General features: G+C 61.2%; 1 protein-coding gene across 7 annotated transcripts; it reads right to left on the bottom strand.

Moving 5' to 3' along the window:
- Positions 1-389: 389 nt before the first annotated feature.
- On the bottom strand, positions 390-16,297 carry EXOC3L4 (exocyst complex component 3 like 4). 7 transcript variants are annotated; one of them, XM_001134728.7, is made up of 14 exons: positions 15,828-16,004; positions 11,749-13,072; positions 10,054-10,463; positions 7,896-8,550; positions 6,596-6,707; positions 6,259-6,381; positions 5,810-5,910; positions 5,576-5,656; positions 3,739-3,853; positions 3,095-3,214; positions 2,855-3,007; positions 2,125-2,246; positions 794-947; positions 390-618 (listed from the first exon to the last, which is right to left on the bottom strand). In XM_001134728.7, the coding sequence occupies exons 3-14, from the start codon at positions 10,445-10,447 to the stop codon at positions 403-405; spliced, it is 2,346 nt and encodes a 781-aa protein (XP_001134728.3). In that variant the 5' UTR covers positions 10,448-10,463; positions 11,749-13,072; positions 15,828-16,004; the 3' UTR covers positions 390-402. The 7 variants fall into 7 exon arrangements, with proteins under 7 accessions (XP_001134728.3, XP_024204719.1, XP_024204717.1 ...); XM_024348951.3 differs by lacking the exons at positions 11,749-13,072; positions 15,828-16,004 and adding an exon at positions 16,032-16,297; XM_024348949.3 differs by lacking the exon at positions 11,749-13,072.
- Positions 16,298-16,885: the final 588 nt, after the last annotated feature.

The raw sequence follows: 16,885 nt of genomic DNA, 5'->3' as shown, positions 1-16,885 counted from the left end.
AGTCTCCTTACGCTTGCCTCCATTGCTGACACCTCAGGGTCGCCCCCGGACACACAATCCATGGGTGACACACCCCCTGCAGTAACTTGACAACTTCCACTGCTGAGAAGTCCCTCCTACATCTAACCCAAATTCTTCAAGCTGCAGAACCAGCCTTATCCTCTTTTTGTCCCCAGGAAGCCCCGAGTCTGCTTTGGCTGGGACAAGGCTGACCAGGCACAAGGCCAGTGGATCCGGGCCGTGGTGGGGGCAGCCACAGGCATGGGCCTTCCCTGCTCTGGACCTGCCTCAGTCTTCCCGTGGCTTCCACAGGCATGAGAGGGCCACCCACCAAATAGTGTCACCAGACAGCCTCCGGCCTGGCCCTTCAGCACACCGGGACCCAGGCCTCCCATCCCCTGCTCACTCCTTAGGGAGGCACCATTTTAATTCACATTTATTTTTTAAATAAATACTCTGCTCTTCACTTTCAGACTGGAGGGTGAAGCTGGACAGTCGGGCGGGAGGCCCCCCCTGACAGGCAGCATTGAGAGCTCTGCGGCCCCAAAACACTCCCCTCGACGATGCCTGAAATGCCTCCTGCACGGCTGCTCCTTCTGGCCTGACAGCTGCGCTTGGCTGCTGACGACAAAAATTCCCTAACTGCAGTGTCAGAGTTGGGGGCAGGGCCCAGAGTGACTCCCTGGGCTCCTGGCTGACCCCCACTGACCACAGCTCCCTGCCAGCGGCCGGCCCCCCCTCGAGCCAGAGAGAACTAGACGCAGGTGATCAGCACAGCCATGGCACTGGGCACCTTGATCTCCTCGAAGAGCACGCGGCCCCGAGGGGCCTCCGCACCCGCCACCCCAGCCGCAGCTCTCAGCAGGTCTTGGGTGTGCTGCAAGAGATGCTGGTTCCGCCGGCGGCCCAGTCGGCGCAGTGCCAGAATGGCCAGTATGTGGTCCCGCCTGCAGAGACATGCGGGCACTCACTGCAGATCTACACCTCCGCAACACCCCCAGCCCCAGGATGAGGCGAACCCATGGGCTTGGGAGTTAGTATGAGTCACTCTGCATTCCAGGATGGTCAGGGAGGTCAGATTGACTGAGGCCAGGAAGAGCTGTGCTGGGGGAGGGGGCAGAGCGTGGGCCTGGGGGACACCATAGCTGGGCTTGAAGGGGCACAGGAGAGGGGTGTGCAGAGTGGGAAAGAGCCCACGCAAAGGCGTGGAGGGAGACCTGGGGACCGGGTGGAGAGGGAGGGAGGGAGACCCAGGCTGGAGAGAGAGGGAGACCCAGGGACAGGGTGGAGAGGGAGGGAGACCCAGGGACAGGCTGGAGAGAGAGGGAGACACAGGGACAGGGTGGAGAGGGAGGGAGGGAGGGAGACATGGGGGCAGGGTGGAGAGGAAGGGAGGGAGGGAGACATGGGGGCAGGGTGGAGAGGGAGGGAGGGAGGGAGACAAGGGGACAGGGTGGAGAGGGAGAGAGGGAGACCCGGGGACAGGTGGTGGAGAGGGAGGGAGGGGGTGATGCAGCTGTGGGTGGACAGGGTTGGGGAGTAGTTGGAGGGGAACTCCCAGGGTGATGTAAGGGCCACTCTCTCTGAGCCACAGCCTGGAAGACAGGCCTGCTGGGGATGGGGAATCCTTCCCCACCCCATGGCAGGGTGGCCTGGGGAAGGGGATGAACCAGGGGCTTTCTGTGAGCTCCACATCCCAGAATCTCCAAAAGAATGGACTTGGAGAGATTCCAGCTGGGATTTCCAAAGGCTTGGATGACTCACCGACCCCCCAGCACAACCCGGGATCAAAACCTCCTTCCTCCTGACCAGGTCTCAGAATCCCCTGGCTTTCAGAGAGGGCTTTCTCCCCAGGGGTGGGGGGTCCGCCTCCCCCTCAGATTCCAGGACTGGAGGTGTGTCCACCCCCGGTGGGGCTGATGGAGGATGGCCAAGAGCAGATTAGGAGAAGGGGCTCTCTCCATTCCCCCTCCAGCCTTGAGGGTCTGAGGGTCCAAGGCCTACCTCCTGCCTCTGGTCTTCAGGCCCCTGGGCAGTCAGGTCTGGGCTGGGGTTGCTCCAATACCAGCCCCCTTGGCCCTGAATCTCTGGTAGGAAGCTAGTGGAAGCAGGTGGGGTACACACCTGATGTCGGGGTAGCTCCGGATGAGAGTCTCCAGGTGCCGCTGGATGTCGTCTTTGTAGGTCTCGCCCAGGATCTCAGCCACGCACTGGATGGCTTGGTCCAACCATGTGGCCTCGGAACCCTGCGAGACAGAGCCACCACCTGCCCCAAGAGCCCTCTCCCCACCCCTGCTCCAACTCCTGCAAGAGCGCGAGGTCAGTGCAAGGTCAGCCCTCCCGCAGCGTCAGCCCTCCTGTAGTCACTCTGGCTCGGTGCCGGGACTGCCTCCCCCAAAACAGAACGGGAGCGTGCCTGGGCACTGAGGGCTCATGGGCTACACAGCCTTCATCTCCCCTCCGATCCCATCCTGCTTGGACAGGAAAACTGAGGCCAGCCTGAAAGCGCTGCTAGGGGGCAGACGAGGGGTGTGCAGGGGCGCTGGTGCCTCCACTCTGAGGGCTCTGGCCTGAGGTGGGGGACACCTCCCAAAGGCCCTGACCGTGAGATGGGGCTGTGACCCTCGCCCCTTCCCCGCGCCCCTGCAAACTGTATGCAAATGTATGCAAAGTGCCGCCTTCCCAGCTGGTTCCCTCCACCCCCCAGCCCCACAGGCGCCCCAGTCCCTGTTCCACCTGATCCAGAGTGGGGAGAACCACTCCCGCCAAAAGCCCTCCCGGCGCTAAGGCCCTAGTCACTGTCACCACTCCCCACACAGAGATGAGCACCAAAGGGCAGTCATGCCGCCCCTACCAGGCCCTGGAAGGTGTCGCTGATGGCCTGGGCATCCAGGCTCATCTTCTGGGAGCCATGCATGCGCTCCATGCCCCGGAACCGCTCCCGTGGCCTCAGCGCCCGCGCCAGGTACTCGCGGACCACGAACCGGTGCACCTCCTGCAGAGTCTCCTGGGCGGCCCAGGGTCAGGGTCAGGGTCAGGGTCAACAGCCCCAATCCTGGGCACAGCCCTGCCGGGGCCCTCCCCCTTGTGGTACCTGTGCCCGCGGCCGGGCCACACGCTGGAGATGACCGGCGAAGGTCACCACCTTGTCCATGAGGGGATGCAGCCAGTCCTGCGTCAGCCAGTCCCTGGTGCACACAACCCTGAAGAGCGGCTGGGGACAGAGGGGCTGGGAGTCTGCAAATGTGCACTACGCCCGCAACGTAACCCCTCCCTCGAAGCCCAGTGTGCCACTCCTGACCCCTTCCCTCCTGGGTTTGGGGTGCCATTCCCTCTCCTAGCCACAGGTTATGTCACGAGCCCTTTCCCAGAATGCCTCTCCCAGGCCCCAAGCTCTAGGGGCAGGGTTTGAGTCTGTGCAGTCAGATCTGCTCAGGGCATGCCCTGGAGAAGCCTTGAGGGACTGGGTGAGGACCCTGGGCCTGGATCCGTGGACCCACCATCCCAGGCTTCCGGGGTGACCACTAAGAGCTGGAGACTGAAGTGAGAAGGCAGGCGTCTCCCAGCCGCCCCTGCTCAGCTGGGACCTCACCTGGGTCCCCTGCCCACTACCCTACACACACACCCATGAGCTCACCCTGGAATAAATGAATGCTGTGACCTGGGCCCCCAGGCTCTAGGAAATAGGGGGTACCTGCTGGGCATGGGAAGTAGGGAGAGAGGGCCTATCACAGTCACCTGCAACTCACGCTGCAAGCCCTGAAGCAGGTGCTTCTGGAAGCTGCAGGTGGCCGTCACCAGGGGCTTCTCCAGCTCCTCTTGGGTTCCTGGGAACCTGGAGAGAAGACTGGTCCTGGGGAGGGGCCAGGACCAGCGATGAGGTGGGCAAGGGAGACCAGGCTGGGGAATAGAGCCGGGCACACAGCTCCACTCACTTAGACTACAATGTGAAGGGCAGCCCGTGGGGCTCCCCATTGTAGCTGTCTGCAAGCAGAGTCAAGTGGGGGACAGCACAGAAGCCCAGGGAGCCAGTCACAGAGGGGTGGGTCAGGGGTGGCTGACCCGTTCCCCTCTGGCAGCTCTGGGACAGACCTTCCATCCCTCTTGGTGATAAACAGTGCGGCATAGCCATGCCTGGAACATACCCTACCCTGAGCCTCATAACTGCCCCCTGAAGGTGACAATGTCCCTATTTCACTGTTGAGGAAACTGAGGGCCAGGCTATACGCAGTCCCCGCAGCCAGGGACACAGTAGAGCAGGCTGGAGTTCCATCAAGGGTTTGGCCAGAGGCTGCCTACCAAGGGGCAGAGAATGCTCCCTGGAGCTGAAACCCCAGGGTCCCAGCACCAAGGACAAGCCTGGCACAGATTAAGGACGAGAGTGTTGGAGAAGCAGTGCCTGATGGTCATGCTTTGGATTTAGGCAGGCCTAGTTCAAGTCCCAGCTCCACCACTTCCTGGCTGCGTGGCCACGGGCAAGTGGCACCTCCTTTCCAGGCCTGTGCTCTGCACGTGTGCGTGGGTATACTGCGCTTGGGATGAGACGTGTCAGGCAGGGAAGGCACCCACAAAGTGCCTGGCACTGACAAGTGCTCACAAAGAGCCAATGGGAACTGAGTCCCCTGAGGCATAGAGTTCCCACACCACCCCAGGGAGCAGGTGCTCTGATCCTATTTGACAGGTGGCAAAAGAGCCACAGAGGGGAGGTGGCTTGTCCCAGAGCACACAGCCAGCAGGTGGCACAGCTGTTCTTTGAAGTCAGACAAATGAGAAGTACTTCGGGACACTAAAATTTACACACTTTTAAAAAAGGATGAACCCAGATGGGGAGGCTCAGTCTGTGCCTCTGGCGCTGCCGCATCTGCTGAGGCCTGGCCTGGAGCTGAGGGCACGGAAGGCCAACAGCCACTGCCAGCCCACAGGGAGGGCGTCTGCCTTCTGGGGACACAGAGACCCAGACCTCACCCCAGCAAAGCCCAGGGTGCAGGCTGAGGGAGGCTTCCCAGAGAAGGAGGTGTCCCAAGATGGAAGAAATGCTGCCTGGGATGAAGGGAGGGGAAAATGGAACCCAGGGCAGCAGGCAGGGAGCTGGAACCCCTTGGCCTCTGCTCAGCCTTGAAGAGCCATCCACACTCCCACAGGGCCCCTGCTCAGATGGACACACACACACACACACACACACACAAGACACACGCATCTAGGCTCTGACACACACACCACTCAGCTCCACCCCTACACGCACATGCATAAACACCTCTTAGCTCCAACACACACACACACACACACACAGCCCTCAGCTCTGCCAAACACGCACACACACAGCCTCAGCTCTCCACGCATGCACACACAGGCACACACCCTCAGCTCCATCACACACGCACACACACACCCCAACTCTGCTACACACACACGCACACACACCCCTCAGATCCACCAACACACAGACACAAACACACACACACACTCCTCACCTCTGCCCCCTCCACGCGCGCGCACTCCCCTCCATCCAGGTTCCCGGCGCTCGCGCGCCCCCTGCTGGCCACGCCGCGCCTGCACAGGAGCGGGCGAGCCCTACCTGAGCTCCTCGCAGGCGTTGATGTAGGCGCCCAGGTGCGGCTCGCTCACCGCCTCCGATGCCAGAAAAGCCTTTTCAAACCTGGGGCGGGATACACAGAGCCTTTGGGGACCCTCCCTAGCTGCGCGATGACCCTGGGTCCACCCTCCCAATCAGGTCCCTACGCAGACTCCTCCCTCCCACCTGCAGAGCACACCCGGCCAGGTCGCTCCCCTACTGAGGATGCGTCCGCACCTGGGCACGAAGAGGCCGAGCGCCCGCGTGCAGATTCGCAGGGTGGTGGCCTCCAGCTCCGCGGAGATGGCGCCGGCCGCCTTCACGTGCTCGGCCACGAGCTGCGAGCGAAGCCCCGCACTGAGCGTGCCTCCCAGCCCCCGACCTGAGGCCGCGGGTCCCCTGGTAGCCCCCGCTGCGCCTCCAGCTCGCCCCGCTGTGCCTGTCAGTCTTGGCCCCTCCAGCTTTCAGCCGCCCAACCGGAGAGTCAACTCCCGCAAACTCCCATCCAGCAGCCTCCCTGCCTGTCGGCGCGCCGGGGGTCCCCGATTTCCCCCCACGTGGGGCCTCAGGCTCCCATCTAACGGAAGGGTTGGTTGGGACAGGATAGGAATTCGTTCTGGATATCGCCACCGTGTGCGTGAGGCTTGAACAGACGCCCCTTCTCAGCCCCTGCTCCTGGGCCGCACCATATGGACGTCCATGGACAGCGGCGCCTGGTAGAGGCCCTGCAGCACCTCGGGGACCTCGGCGGCCGCCCAGTGACTCTGCTCCAGCTGCAAGATGCTGTCGAAGCAGCTTGCGATCTTGGCCTGGGGGAAGAAGGGATGGGCCGTGGTGAGACCCTCCCAGACCCCGTCCCGCGCCGTCCCGGATGAGGGCCGCCCTGTCGGGTCACAAGCCCGCGCCGGGGGCCACAGGGTGAACCAGAGCCAGCTCTGGCCGCCGATAGCCTGGGCGCCGCACATCCCCCCAGGGCCCGCCCCCTCCAGCCTGGCCCGCCCAGCCTGACCCGCCCGGCCTGACCTCCAGGAAGCTGGTGTAGTCGCTCTCCAGTCGGGCCCACACGTCCGGCGCCAGGAGCGGAGGCAGCGGCTCGGCGGGCAGCGCCAGCCCCGGGGCGCCCAGGAAATCAGGACTGGAAGACAGGGCAGGGGGCTGGGGGCGGGCGCGGCTCTGATGCGGCAGCCGCTGCCCCTCTTCTGGCCAGGCTCAAAGTCTAACGCCAATCCCGAACCTGGGCATCTGTACACACACACACACACACACACACACACACACACACACGCCTCTAGGCTGCCATGCCACACCCCCTCCCCGGAAGCCTCTGACAGCTGGGTTCCTGCCTTCCTGCAGAACGCTGAAGGACGGCTACCCAGATGGCACTCCGCCCTCTCCTCAAACACAGCTCAGGAATCGGCCACCCTCCAACCCACAGCAGGGAGGCCCACAGCAGGGCGGACACAGGTCTGACCCCACACAATTTAAGGAGCAATTTAAGGAGTGCGGGACTTCAGGCAACCTCCCCCACCTCCGTGGGCGCTCCTGCCGGTGGGGCTGGGAACCGCTCCGCGGGGAAGGCAATCCATCCTCATCCCAGGCACAGAGCGGGAGGTGGCCGCTCCCCGCAGGCTGTACCCTGAACCCAGATGCCCGTCTGGCCTAGCGGGGTGCCCTTTTCTTTTTTTCTTTTCTTTCTTTCTTTTTTTTTTTTTTTTTTTTTTTTTTTTTTTTTGAGACAGAGTCTTGCTCTGTCGCCCATGCTGGAGTGCAATAGCGCGACCTCGGCTCACTGCAACCTCCGCCTCCCGGGTTCAAGCGATTCTCCTACCTCAGCCTCCGGAATAGCTGAGATTACAGGTGCGTGCCACCATGCCCGGCTAATTTTTGTATTTTTGTAGAGACGGGGTTTCACCGTGTTGGCCAGGCTGATTTCGAACTCCTGACCTCAGGTGATCGGCCGCCTCAGCCTCCCAAAATGCTGGGATTACAGGCGTGAGCCATGGCGCCTGGCCAAGATGTGCCCTTTTCTGATGCGCCCAAAGGCACCTGGTGGAACCAGCACAGGCCCTACTCCCATGGGAACCTCCCCGCGGAAACTTTTCAAATTCTGGAACTGTGTATGGGTGACCCCTAGAAAACCTGGGGCGGGAGCGCCCCACGGCCTAACCCGCCGAGGAAAGCATGTCGAAGCCCTCAGCTCTCAGCCCTCTCCCAGGGAGGGAACAGAGAAGAAAGGTCCGGTGCTCCTCAAAGCCGGCTCCCCAAGGCCTGCGGGGGAAAGCGGCAGCTGTCCTCGCCACTTGGCGCCCTGGCCGAGACTCACCTGCCGTAGACGTTGGCGGCCCAGTCCAGCAGGATATAGAGCTGCTCGCAGCCGCGGGCGTCGCGCGCGAGCTCCTGGAGGCGCTGGGCCACGGCGCTGTGGAAGGCACGCAGATAGACCTCCCACGCTGGGAAGCCGGCCGCCGCATACGCGGGCTGCACCTCCTGCCGCACCTTCTGCAGGTCGCGGCGAACCAAGCCGCCCAGCTCGGCCAGAAGCTGGGCCAAACCCGACGCGCCCTCCGCCTCCCCGAAGGCCCACCCGGCGCCCGGCCGCCGCACGCGCTCCTGAGCGCTTCGCCGCACCGCCTCCTCCCAGTGCTGGCGCCAGCGGCGCGGCGTGCGCAGGAAGTCGCCGTCGTCGGGGGGAGAAGGGTGGGCCGCCTCCTCCGCGCTCACCACGCGGGCCAGCTCGGCCAGCGCGGCCGCGTCCACACCGTCGCTGTCCAGCGTCTCGCGCACGATGGCGCCGATCTCGGCTGCCAGCCCGTCGTAATGCAGGCACACGTCCATAGCGCGCCGCGCGAAGGCCGTAGGGTCCTGCTCAAAGGTGCGCGAGGCCTTCTCGGCCACCAGCAGCGTCTCCAGGCGCAGAAGCTGTTCGAAGGCCGCCAGCAGTTGCCGTTCAGTAATGAGGTCGGCCACGGATTTGCCTTCTGCACAGGCAGGCGAGAAGGGCGGTGAGAGGGACCGCCCCAAGACCCCAACCTGGACGAAGACCTGCAGGCCACGGCTCAATCCATCGGGGCTGGATTGTCTGGCCTCTGCCAGATGCCCCAGCACAGCTGAAGGCCTGCTCCAGGAACAACAGGCCCCAGCTGCCAGGAGCCCTCCCTTAGAGTCACCTTTGAAGAGGCAGAACCTGGGGCCCCAAGCCTGGCTGAACAGAGCAATTTGGGTCAACCCCTACCTTCCGCCTGGATCCCACACCCACCTTCCACTCCTGGCTGAGCCGGACCTGATAGCCTCATGCTCAGCCCTGATTGCAGGTCTAATAGGGTCGGACGGAGCTCAGGCAGGGCGTGTCCTGCCCATGTCCAGCTTTACATTCCTGCTGCTCCCCACTCTCCGCCAACCTCCATCCGACAAGAGCTCTCCACCTCCATGTCCCCCTCTTCCCACCCCAGTGTATCCTCCTCTGGGCAATCCCCCTGACCTCCCCTCCTGGTACCTCTGCGAGCCTTGCACCCTCTGCAACCCTGTGATCAGCTGTGTGCATGGCCCTAGTTTGACCAGGAGCCAGGCTGTGAAAGGCCATGGAGAGGTGGGGATCTAGGGCCATGCATATCTGGGTTCAGGTCCCATTCTCCACGCTGTGAGACTTGAGGCAAGTCACTCCACCTCTCTGAGCCTCACTTTTCTTATCTGCCCAATGGGGGGGCTCCCATTGCAGAGATGCTGCAAGAATTTAAAGTGCAATTGTCCAGCTGGGCATGGTGGCTCACGCCTGTAATCCCAGCACTTCAGGAAGCCAAGGCAGGAGGATTGGGTGAGCTCAGGAGTTTGAGACCAGCCTGGGCAACATAGCAAGACCATATCTCTACAAAAAAATAAAAACAAATTTAAAAAATTAGGCCAGGCACAGTGGCTCACGCCTGTAATCCCAGCACTTTGGGAGGCTGAGGGGGCGGATCACGAGGTCAGGAGCTCAAGACCAGGCTGGCCAATATGGTGAAACCCCGTCTTACTAAAAATGCAAAAAAAAAATTAACCAGGTGTGTTGGCACGCACCTGTAGTCCTAGTGACTTGGGGGCCTGAGGCAGAAGAATCACTTGAACCTGGGAGGTGGAGGTTGCAGTGAGCCAAGATTGCGTCACTGCACTCCAGCCTGGGTGATAGAGTGAGAGTCAGTCTCAAAAAAAAAAAAAAATTAGCCGGGTGCAGTGGCTTACACCTGTAGTCCCAGCTACTCAGAAAGTTGAGGTGGAGGATCGCTTGAGCCCAGGAGGCCAAGGTCGCAGTGAGCTGTGATTGCACCACTGCATGCCAGCCTGGGTGACAGAGTGGAGACCCTGTCTCAAATAAATAAATAATTGCACATGTTTGGGGGCAGGGTTTGGGGAGCTAGGGAGGACAGCCTTTCCGGAAGCCTCAGCTGAGCTGCCCTGACCTCTGGCCCATTTCCTTTCATGCTTAGTGTTGTTTCTGAGGCCCTTACCTGCCTCGGGTTTCAGTTCCTCAGACGCTGCCCCAGTGGATGCCTGCTGGCTGACACCATTCATGACCCCCGAGGGCACCTCAGGAGTGGCCTGGGAATGGCCGGTAGCTGGGCCCTCATCCAGGGCTTGCCGGAAGGACCGGAACAGGGAGCAGGAGCTTCGCCGGAACAGGCCCGTATCCTCCTTGGAGACCTGGGTCAAAGCCCGCTGGCTGGCCCGGGAGAAGGCCTGCCTCAGGGAGCCCAGGCCCAGCCTTGTGCCATCCTTGCGGTGGGCATTGGGCTCTTTCCTGCTGCTTGTTCGCCGGGAGCCGTGAGCTGGAGTCTGTGGCTCCTCAGCCTCCTTGGGACTCTGCAGCTCCAGCCCAGGAGTGTCTGTCTGTGGTGATGGCATCTTGGCAGCAGGAGAGCTGGGGGCAAGAAGGAGTGGCCATAGGAGCAGATGCAGAAACCTGTTGTGGCCCTGTGGGGCCTGGCCACACCCAGGGGCTTGGTCAAGGAAGGCTCTCCAGAGGAGGCAGCCCTCAGGCTGTCAAAAGGAAGCATCACCAGGCCACTCTCTTGGCGAGAGCCCTCAGTGTGCCAGGCCGCAGCTGGGCACGGAGATATAGACAGCTGCTTCCATCAGGAGCCTTTCCTGAGACCATCCCCCAAAAAGGGTCTCCGCAGGTGCCCACCGTCACTTGGCCTCTGCCAGGCCAGACCCTCCCATTAGAATTGGAGGAGGGCACTGACATGCAGATTCTGGGGCCCAGTCCAGACCACAGCTCACAACACCCGAGGGCAGGACCAGCAGCCACATCTAGGCCTTCCCAGATGTTAGGTCCTGAGGCCTAAAACCCTCCCCCCAGCCCCCACCAGCTCCTTCACTGCCCTCCAGGTCCCTCAGCTCACCCGCCTTCAGCCCAAAAGGCCTGACTACTTTGGCTCAATGGGGAGGGCAGGGACCCCCATGGGAGCCCACCCCTTCCCTGGGTGTCACAGAGCCCGCCGAGGAGGTGTGGGGCCTGAGGGCAGTGGCCAAGGCCACCCTGCGGCTTATCATGGCCATGCAGCCACAGGGGCGGCAGAAGGAGGAGCCTCGGGTCTATATTTAACCAGAGACTGGGGGGGTTCTCAATGCTGTTTCCCACCCATTGCCTCTCCTCCTCCCCCCACTCCTCTCCCTCTCCACCATAGCGTGCTCTGGCCCCTCCCCAACACAGGGAACAGAGGGGGTGTCCCAGGGACATGCGGGTGGCTGAGCTGCGGCTGCTCCTGCTCCCCCAGGGCCCTCGGCACCCTGGCCTGCCAGGCTCCACCCACAACCCCTTCCAGCGTTAGGAGCTGTGTTTGCTTTCCTGGCTTTAGGTTGGGAGAGAGGAGGGGCCTCCCACCCACCCCATTGCACAAGCTGGGCCATGGGTGGGGGAGGGCATTAGGCCGGCAAAGCCTCACTTTCCTCTGGGAGAAACTGGGGCCAAAGAAGGGCTGGACCTGCCCCTAGCCCAGCCCCAGGGCCCCCCACCCAGGTGCCAGGACCAAAGCACCCGCCTGACCCACCACCCAACCCTTGGGTGACATCGGGCAGGAAGTGTGACTCCCCAGGCCCCAGTTTGCTGGGGTGGAATGACACCAAGGTGGGCAGGGCCCAGACCCCCACCCACCCTCGCCCTCCAGCAAGGTGCCTGCTGGGCCCAGCTGCAGCCTACCTACCTTCCTTGAGGTTCCCAGAGGCGGCTAAGCAGCCGGATGGAGGCCCGAGGAAGGAGAGACAGTCAAGTGATTGATGGAACTTATCAGCCCCGCCCTGGCCACAGGTCGGCGACTTCCCCCAGCACCAGGGTTCAGGGACCCTGCCTGATTCGGACTCGACCCACACTTCAGGGCGCCATCTGTCCCAGCCTCCACTCGCCTCTCTCTCCCTGGTGCCCCTTCATGCTTGGCATGGGGGCTGTCGCCCAGCAGGGCAGGGGTGTTGTGAAGAGAACAGTTCGGCACATGCTGCATCCACCCGTCAAGAGGACGGAGGCCGGGATGTGGGGAAGGACAAGCCAGGCCCCGCCTTCTTGTTTGGGAGAACTCACACTTAGTAAGCACCTACTGTGTGCCCAGCTCGATGCCTGACACAGATCAGCTACTGTGACAACAAAGTTAGGGGGTGTCATTTGCCCATTTCACAGATGAGGAACCTGAGGCTCACAGAGGGACAGAGTCTGCCCCTGGCCGCGCACCTCAGGCTGGGGAGCCTGCTTGGAGCTGGGAGCAGAGGCGGGACCTGCCATGTCTCCACCTCCAGGGAGTCAGAACTGCCGCCCAGAAGCCCCCCTCCCGGCGGAGAGACCCAAGGTGTCAGCAGGTCCCAGCGTGGGGTCAGATGTGGAGGTCCTCTCCCAGGAAGCCCAGACGAAGGCCGGGTAAGGAGGGGCAACTGCGCGGTGAATCTCTTAGGAGGTTACATAGGCAGAGGCTTGGGGGTCACTCAGCCTGCTTTTGTCCCAAACCAGAACTTCGCTGAAGGGCCAGTGAGGTCCCCAGATGGCCTCTCAGCCTCCAGCCATGCCACCTTCGACCCTGCAGCTCCCAACAGCTTCCCAAGCTATTCTCGACCTTCCCAAAGCAAAAGTCCAGCCAGGTCACTCCCCTGCTTTAAGCCCTTCCGTGGTTCCCTCCTGCCCGAGCCCCACAGCCAGGCATCCATCCTGGAACCTCCTTCCTCCACCCCCACCTCCCGCTGATGACACCTCACCAGCTTCCCCTGGGGTTCACGGACAACCTGCACCCCACCCAGCTTCTTCTCTGTCCTCCCGGCTGCACGCCCAGCCTCCAGCTTCCCCTCCGGCCATTCCCTTTCCTGGCCCCTGTTTGTTCTCCAAACCTGACTTGGGTTTCAGGACCTCGGGGTTCAGATGCCTTGCACCACCGGCGGTCACCATCTATCTGCTCAGTGGGTACTCGGCACTGTCCCTGTGATGATGTGGCCCTCCTGCACTGGGCTGGCAGCCTCTGTCCATCTACCCCCGTCACCCCTGAGCACAGCCTGGAAGCAGGGGGAACATCGGTATCAGGGTCGCCCTGCCACCCCCGGCTGGCCTGCCTGCTGCCATGCTGGCACCTGCGGGGCTGAGACCTGAAGGCCCCTCTCAACTCCCCCCTCCACCTCCCAAGGCTCTCGCCTGGCCTGTCCCTGTGCCTGCCTCCCCACACCCCCATGGACTCTCTCTGGCTCTCTTTTCTCTCTGCGTCTCTCTGTCCCCAGTGCCCGGAGAGTCCAGGGGGCCCTGGCTCCTATGCTGCCGCTCCCTGATTGCAAGGCCCTGGAGACTGACGCCTGGCCTGAGCCCCAGGTCCCACTCTCCCCAGGTCAGGCTAATACACCCTTTGTGGGGCCAGCAGCAGGGGCAAGAAACCACCCAGAGACGCAGTCACTGAGAGCTCCCACCCTGGACCACCCTAGCCGTGTCCGAGAAGTCAAGTCCGAACTTCCCCACCCTCCCTACACCCAGCCTCAGCTTCTACTCCCCGCTTTCCCCTAGACCTTCCCTCCCGCAGCTGCTCCTCATCCTCCCAATCACTCTGCAGTGCTCACCCACTCCCCAGCCTCCCCAACTACGCTGGGACTGGGCCATCGCTCCACTCCTCAACGCTCCAAAGGAGCCTCTGCAGGTGACTGCCTGTACTGTGCCCTGGGCCGAAGCCCTGTGCGGGGCTTGTCCCCTCTCACTTCCCCACCTGCCATCCACCTTCACCTGATCACAGCCTCTGAGCTGCTCTCCTTCCCAGGCCCCCTCAATGCTGCCTCCTCGGATCAGTCATAAGAATCTTGCCTAGCACTTAGACGGTCGTTGGCCAACCTCCCCAACAGCACTTGGGTTTTCCTGTTGAGAGGGGGGACTGAGACAGAACTAGCTGGATTTCCTAGTCCGACTGAGAATGCCTAAACCTAGCTGGGAAGGTGACTGCATCCATCTTTAAACATGGGGCTTGCAACTTAGCTCACACCCGACCAATCAGGTAGTAAAGAGAGCTCACAAAAATGCTAATTAGGCAAAAACAGGAGGTAAACAAATAGCCAATCATCTATCGCTGAGAGCACAGTGGGAGGGACAATGATCGGGATATAAACCCAGGCATTTGAGCTGGCAACAGCTACCTTCTTTGGGTCCCCTCCCTTTGTATAGGAGCTCTGTTTTCACTCTACTGAATCTTACAATTGCAAAAAAAAAAAAAAAAAGAATCTTGCCAAAACGTCAACCTCCTTTGTTTATTGTTTTTAGAGACGAGGTCTCGCTGTGTCACTTCACCCACTGCTAGAGTGCAGGGATGCGATCATAGCTCACCACAGCCTCAAACTCCTGGACTCAAGCAGTCCTCCCACCTCAGCGTCCCAAGTAGCTGGGACTACAGGTGCGCAACACCGTGCCTGGCTAATTTTTGTATTTTTTGTAGAGACAGGGGTCTCATTATGTGTGCCCAGGCTGGTCTCAAACTTCTGGCCTCAAATAATCCTCCTGCCTCAGCCTCCCGAAGTGCTGGGATTACAGGAGTGAGCCACCATGCCCGGCCCTATAAACCTCCTTTGAAAGCTTTCCTTGCAAGCTTTCCTTTTCCTTCCAGCCCCTGCAAATAAGGAAAACGACAAGGATGTTTGTTCTCACCATTCTTACTCCTCAACATTTGGCTGGAAGAACTAGTTAAGGCAATAAAGAAAGAAAAATAAATAAGAGATGTAAACACTGGGAAGGAGCAGATTAAACTGTCATTATTCATAGGTGATATGATTGTTGGCTTAGAAAATCTGAGGCTGAAAATTATTGGAGCTAATAAAAGGGTTTAGTAAGTTTTGTGCATTGATTATGTAAATACAAGCAACACCTTTCCTATACCCTAGCAAAGCCTATTAGAAAGAGACACTTAAAAGACTTCCCTTCACAGTAGCAACAAAGCATAAGCCCCCTGAGCCGCCGCTGCCCTCGGAAGAAGCACAGCTCCATCCTTAGCTTGGCGTTCAAGGCCTCTCCTAATGACCCCTCTGGCTTCAGTCCCAACTCATTCCCTCACTCTGATCACTCAGAAGTACCCACCTCTCCTCCACACCTTTGCACAGGCCATCCTCTCTGCCTACAATGACCTCAGCCCCTCCTTCTTCAGTTGTCAACTCATTGAAGGCTCAGCAGAAATGGCTCCTCCCCCAAGAAGCCTTCCCGGACCAGCTGAGCCCATACCATGTTCGGCACCTCCTGCCGTGGGCCTGATCCCAGCCCTGGGCACACCTGCCATGACGGAGGGACAGTTACAGAGCCTGGAGACCAGGAGACCCCCAAGGCAGGGAGTGAGCCTGACTCAGCCCCCAGCCATGGCTAGTACTCGGCACTTTCCCGGGGAAACCAGGAAAGTGAATCTGACGCCTGAGCTTGAGCGCACGGGCATATACACACTTTTCTGGGCGTTGGTTTTGCACATCTGTGTGTTGGCCTGAGAGTGTCTCCCTGTATGTGTGTGACTCTGCCCTGGAGTGTCCCCAGAGGGTCTGCCAGTGCTTCTGAGTCTGTGTCTGTGCCTGCATGCCCATCTTGGTGTCTTCTGTGTCTGTCTATCTGTGCTTTCTGCCTGGGTGTGTCTGCCTGTGTATCGGGTGTGTGTGTGTCCACTGTGATTTGCGCTGGCCCTCTGGCCTGGTCAGCCTGGGCTCTGAGTGAGGCCCTTGGCCTGGAAGGCCACACGCAGAGCCGGAATGGTCCTCAAGCCCGCCCACAGCACCCCATGCCCTCCTGCTCCACCTGCCCAGAACATACCTGCTGAGCACGCAGCCTTGGCCCAGGAAGAACACGGCCCCCTGAGAAGCTGGCCCGTGGGGCCCTCAGAGCCGGGCCCTGGCCATGGGGCCTCTAGAGCAGCCTGAGCGAGTGACCAACAGCTGGGACTTCCCAGCCATGGTCAGCGCCTGCCAGGCCCACCCGGCCCCACCCACAGCCCTACCCTCCACCAGGACCCCATACTTTCACTTTCAGAGAAGTTCCCACTTCCTTTTAGTTCCGGAGGCAGTCACTCCAGCTTTCCATTCCAGACAGCTCAGGGCTCAGTCCAAGGGTCAGAGAACAAGGGAGGGGAAGGCTGCGGAGCTCGGCACTCAGGGTCTCGAGGCAGCAGGGGGTGGACGCTGCCTGCCACCCAAAACACCACCAACCTCTCCTTTGCTCAGAGGCCAGCGGAAGCAGGCGCCGGCCTCGGGGGACACTCAGCCCACAGTGCAGGAGCCCAGAAGGACCCCTCCCTCCAGGACAGAGGCTCTAGCACTGGGCCAGTCCATCGAGTTCATCCCGAGACCCCTGCACCCTGCCTGTCAGGGAAGCTCACGGTGACAGCAAAGGCAGCAGTTGAGAGCCGCATGCCATTCCTGGGGGCTTCAGGAGCTAGAGAAAGGGATTGGGGCCCTAGGGGCAGACAGGACACACTCAGAAGTGAGGAGGGACGGCATCCTGGGCAGGGGCAAAGATGTGGAGGCGGGGCCCCACTCCCCACACAGGGGGTCAGGCAGGCAACGTGCCGCGGGGAGGGCCACTGATGCTTCCCAGAAGAGGCAGCCTCACCCCTGCATAGGGGGATTCCGCAGCGAGCGTCTTAGGAAACAACTCAGGGAAAATCCAAGGAGAACAGATCCAGGCCTGTCCCAACCTGGGCTGGGGCCACCAGGGTGTGCGATGGGGCTGCTGCAGGGTGCTGAGGTGGGCAGAAATAGCCTCCTGCACCAGCATCCTCTGGCTGAGGGCAGAGGTGGCCCCGTGCAGCAGCATCCTAGGACTGAGGGCAGGGAAGGCCCCATGCACCCAGTGTCCTAGGGCTGAGGGCAGAG

Source organism: Pan troglodytes, chromosome 15, assembly GCF_028858775.2.
Source record: "Pan troglodytes isolate AG18354 chromosome 15, NHGRI_mPanTro3-v2.0_pri, whole genome shotgun sequence".
In the NCBI taxonomy this organism is placed as follows: domain Eukaryota; kingdom Metazoa; phylum Chordata; class Mammalia; order Primates; family Hominidae; genus Pan; species Pan troglodytes.
The sequence above is the reverse complement of the archived record's forward strand: the minus strand, read 5'-3'. Positions and strand labels throughout refer to the sequence as shown.

Excerpts from the sequence above, each read along its gene's own strand:
- EXOC3L4 (XM_016926756.4), bottom strand. The coding sequence starts at position 11,285 with ATGTCCCTGGGACACCCCCTCTGTTCCCTGTGTTGGGGAGGGGCCAGA. Across the intron at positions 10,464-10,947 it reads GCCTTTTGGGCTGAAGGCGG|CTCTCCTGCTGCCAAGATGC; the intron begins GTGAGCTGAGGG and ends TCTTGCCCCCAG. Across the intron at positions 5,657-5,809 it reads CTCGGCCTCTTCGTGCCCAG|GTTTGAAAAGGCTTTTCTGG; the intron begins GTGCGGACGCAT and ends ATCCCGCCCCAG.